The sequence below is a fragment of the Tupaia chinensis genome, unplaced genomic scaffold (assembly GCF_000334495.1).
Source record: "Tupaia chinensis unplaced genomic scaffold, TupChi_1.0 Scaffold145814_1, whole genome shotgun sequence".
NCBI classification, from domain to species: domain Eukaryota; kingdom Metazoa; phylum Chordata; class Mammalia; order Scandentia; family Tupaiidae; genus Tupaia; species Tupaia belangeri.
This window is the reverse complement of record NW_006205672.1, coordinates 1,566,134-1,570,898: the sequence shown is the minus strand read 5'-3', so window position 1 is coordinate 1,570,898 and position 4,765 is coordinate 1,566,134. Positions and strand designations below refer to the sequence as shown.

The window sequence follows — 4,765 nt, the reverse complement described above, 5'->3', positions numbered from 1 at the left end:
CCTGCGCCCTAAGGTGAAAACCCCAAAAAAAAAAAAAAAAAAAAAGAATTATTTTATTTAACTTTATTTGTTTATTTATACATGCATACATACCAGAGAGGAACAGAGTAAGAGAGAGAGAGGAATAGTGAGAAAACAAGCCGCCAGGTCTGAGACTCAAAACTGTGGTTGGCCATATGGGAATCCAGTGCCCCCAACCACCATACCACCTGCCGGCCCTGCAAAAATCTCTCTTAAAAAAAAGAAAATATTTATTTTGCAAGACAGGCTGGTGGCATGACGGTTAAGGCACTGGACTCTCACATGTCTTACTACAGTTCAAGTCCCAGATCTGAAATCTTGCTTTCTCACTTTCCTTCTTTCTCTCTCTCTGGTCAAATTTTTAAAAATGATGATGATGAGTAAAATTACATAATTCTAAAAATAATTTCTGCTTTTGTTTTACATTGCATAGGTTGATGATTAGGTATGTGAATGACTATAAATGACACAGTTAACAACTTCTCGGTGAACAGTGACCTTTTTCCTGCAGGTGCTGTGAGGAGCAAAGGCCCTGTTGTTCAGTACACGCAGGACCTGACCAGTACTGGGACCCAGTTCAAACCAGTGGAGCCCCTGCAGCCTACAGCTCTGCCTGCTCCACCTGCCCCACCTCTGTCCCCACAAGCAGGTGACAATGAGTAAGTGTTATTCTTTCTTTTTTCTTTAGTGTCTCTTTTTGTATTTTCTGCATTCACTGCCAAATTATCTCTTCTCTAATCTAGAAGCTTGGAAAGCCAACTTGCCCAGTCACGGAAGCAGGTAGCCAAAAAGAGCACATCCTTCCGACCAGGATCCGTGGGCTCTGGTCACTCCTCCCCTACATCTCCTGCACTCAGCGAAAGTGTCCCTGCTGGGAAACCTGGACTGGCCCAGACGTACAGGTGAGAAGATCTCAGGCTTCCTCCGAGTGGGTTGGCAGTGGAGGCTGAGTAGCAGTTTGTTTGAGGTTACAATGATAAGGAGTTTAGACTTGAAAGGAAACTTTTATCTTTTTGAGAAACAGAAAGTAAGAATACTCAAGGGGCCAGCAGGTGGTGTGATGGTTAAGGTGCTGGACTCCCACATGACTGACCACAGTTTGAGTTCCAGACCTGGCAGCTTGCTTTCTCACTTTGTCTCTCTTACTCTGTACTTCTCTAGTAAATTGAAAAATAAAGGTAAATAAAACAATTCTTTGGAAAAAAAGAATAACTAAATTAGAAACTAAGTTCCTGTAAATATGGTATCAAAAAATGTCATTTGAGGGACCAGCAGGTGGCATGGTGGTTAAGGCCCTGGACGCTCACATGGCCATCCATGGTTAGAGTCACAGACCTGGTAACTTGAAAATAATGCCAGGCGTGTGTGTGTACGTGCACAGAATTCTAGGAGAAGGGATTGCAGTGAGGTCATCCCCCTGCGGGGTAATTTCCCACTTTCCCTCTCACTGTGGTGAGTGCACATTCCACATTCCTTATAGCAAAAAAAAAAAAAAAAAATCTTATGGTAAAACTTGCTGAACATGGTACCTATTGCTACAATAGAAAGGAAATACCACAACCTCTTTTCTTGAATCCTGGGAGCTAGAAAAGACCTTTATAGGACACACAGCAGACATAAAGCTTGGTAGAACACCAGACTCTACTTCATCAATTCATAGGTAAATACAGTTTTGGAAAAGGTAGAGTGTCTAGGGGCTGGCAGGTGGCGTGGTGGATAAGGATGCTGGACTCCCCACATGCCAACCATGGTTCAAGTCTCAGCTCTTTCACACTCTATCCTTCTCTGGTCAAATTAATAAAGAAAGAAAGAGAGAGATAAATAAAAAATAATTCTAAAAAATTTTAAAAATAAAAGGTATAGAGTCTAAATAGAAATGTTAATGGGCAATGAAGAATAACTAGGGAGTTTTATTGTCTGGGTTTTGTAGGGCAGGGGAAAAGCTGACTTTCTATGTCATCTTTAGCTTCAAGAGCACAGCTATTGCTCTTGAAGAGGGCCAGTTCCATGACCTGAAGGCAGCCAGATCCCACGTGGCCAACCATGTAGTTTGAGTCCCAGACCCAGAGGCTTGAGAAACATGCCAGGCGTGTGTTCATGCATGCCCAAAATCCCCAAGGGAGGGAGAGATGGAGAACATATTGTGGCATGACCAGTTCCTTGGGGAGTACACTCTCCCCTATCCTCTCTTTCTCTCTTTCACCCGTGAGGGCATACTACCCCTAGTAAAAAAATTTTAAAAAAAGAGAGAGAAATGACTGAGCTAGCTGTAGGGATAATTCTGTAGCAGAGGTCCTATTGCCATCTGATCTGATCTCTTGCATCTCATTTGCAGATCACCTTTAGGCTCAACAGCCTCTACTCCAGCACCCCCAGCAACCCCAGCCCCTCCTGCACTGCCAGCACCCCCAGCCTTCCATGGTATGCTGGAACGGGCCCCGGCAGAGCCCTCCTACCGTGCCCCCATGGAGAAGCTTTTCTACTTACCTCACGTCTGCAGTTATACCTGTCTGTCTCGAGTCAGACCTATGAGGAGTGAGCAGTACCGGGGCAAGAACCCTCTGCTAGTCCCGCTGCTATATGACTTCCGGCGGATGACAGCCCGCCGCCGAGTGAACCGCAAAATGGGCTTTCATGTTATCTATAAGACACCTTGTGGCCTCTGCCTTCGGACAATGCAAGAAATCGAACGCTACCTTTTTGAAACTGGCTGTGATTTTCTTTTTCTGGAGATGTTCTGTTTGGATCCATATGTTCTTGTAGATCGGAAGTTTCAGCCCTATAAGCCTTTTTACTATATTTTGGACATTACCTATGGAAAGGAAGATGTTCCCCTATCCTGTGTTAATGAGATTGACACAACCCCCCCACCCCAGGTGGCCTACAGTAAAGAACGGATCCCGGGCAAGGGTGTTTTCATTAACACAGGCCCTGAATTTCTGGTTGGCTGTGACTGCAAGGATGGGTGTCGGGACAAGTGAGTTGGTGGGGAATTTGCTACCCCACCTCCTACTTTGATTTATTGTTGCTTTTCTTTTAACCTCTTCCTTTGCTTTATATCCCTACTGCTTCTCCCTTCTCCCCTCACTCCTTCCCTCTGCTCTGGCTTAGCCTCTGTGCATGCCCTGAGGTAGGGAAGCCAGAGTCTGCCAGGACCCACTGAGGACAGCGTGGTGTTTCTCTGATACTGCCCCTTTCCCTCTGTTCCCCTTCATCATGCTTCCAGTTGCCACTTTGTTTCATTCCCTGTCTTAGTCTCTGTCTAGTTCACTCTTACTTTGTCTTTTCCTTTCTCATTTACATCTATGAAAGAAGAAAAGAGATTCCACTACCTTATCCTCATCCTTTTATTAGTACTTCTTGCTTAAAGAAGATCTCACAGCTCGAGCTGTCATATCCTTCTGTCTTGCACAGGTCCAAGTGTGCCTGCCATCAGCTCACTATCCAGGCCACAGCCTGCACCCCAGGGGGCCAGATCAACCCTAACTCTGGCTACCAGTACAAGAGACTAGAAGAGTGTCTGCCCACAGGGTGAGTAGTTGGGATGTGGGGCACATCAGAGACTGAGGGGCATATTCTTAGTTTTCTGTGCTTAAAGAAACCATCAGAAATCTAACAAGTTAGAACCAAAAATAGTATACCCAAATGGATTTTTTTAAATTAAATCTTACTTCCTGAATTCCCAGCACATGTTTCTTTCTCAGTCTTTCCTAGAAATGAAGACATAGAATGATTGAAATGTATCTAGTAATTTTCTGTTGCAGAAGAAGATTATCTTAATTTTATAGCCATACAAATGTCCTAACAGATAGTGATTTAATCTGGCAAATGAAATATGTTCAGAAAAGAAAAATAGGCAGGTACCTGAGTATGGAGGCCTTTATAAACCAGAAAGAAAGGTAAGAGTCAAATTCATGGGGGGCCCGGCAGGTGGCATGGTGGTTGAGGTGCTGGACTCCCACATGGCTGACTATGGTTCAAGTCCTGGACTTGGCAGCTTACTTTCTCACTTTCCCTCTCTCTCTCTCTCTGGTCAAATTAAAAAATAACAAACATGAATAAAATTAAATAAATAATTTTTTAAAATCATGGTACAGTAGGAAGCTGTTGAAGGGTTTTAAGCAGACAAGTGACATGATATGCCTATTTCAGCTTATTCTGGCTTCTTAGTGGAGCACAGGCTTAGTGGAGCACAGAGTTTGGAAGGCTAGATAGGGCGTAATTGTGGGAGTGTAAGTGAGAGGTGCTGGTGACAGGCTTCTCTTGAATGAATGTCACAGTAGAGATGAAGAAGGATAGATGTGGGATGCGTTAGGAGATAGAGCTATAGACCTCAGGAAACTAACTAAGGGATGGGAGCAAGGAGTGGAATCAAGGATAATCCCTCATTTTTGGCTTGAGCAGTAAGTAGATGTTGATGCTTTTTACTGAGATGGAAGACCAGAAGAGGTACAGGTTTGAATGAAATTCATCTTTTGTCTTGGCCATGGTAAGTTTGAGATGCCTAATAGACGATTTAAATAGATATGTTAAGAAGGGAGTGGGCAGCCCAGCAGATGGCTGGGTGTTATATCACTGGACTCCCACGTGGCCAACCGTGATTCATGTCCCAGATCTGGTGGCTTTAAAATCATACCATGTATGTGTGCATGCATGCCCAAGATCCCAGGAGGAGAATGGAGAAGAATGGATTGTGGCATGGTCATCCTCCACAGGGGGAGAGGGGAGGATAATATCTCTTTCC

General features: G+C 44.2%; 1 protein-coding gene across 4 annotated transcripts in view; it reads left to right on the top strand.

Moving 5' to 3' along the window:
* The window catches only part of SETDB1 (SET domain bifurcated histone lysine methyltransferase 1), a 58,196-nt gene that overhangs the window by 37,771 nt on the left and 15,660 nt on the right, over positions 1 to 4,765 (top strand). For all 4 annotated transcript variants that reach the window (XM_014584155.2, XM_027768296.1, XM_014584156.2 and 1 more), the window contains 4 exons: positions 533 to 680; positions 765 to 923; positions 2,357 to 2,998; positions 3,436 to 3,552. In XM_014584155.2, coding sequence (XP_014439641.1) covers positions 533 to 680; positions 765 to 923; positions 2,357 to 2,998; positions 3,436 to 3,552 — 1,066 coding nt within the window. The remainder of the gene's footprint in view (positions 1 to 532; positions 681 to 764; positions 924 to 2,356; positions 2,999 to 3,435; positions 3,553 to 4,765) is intronic.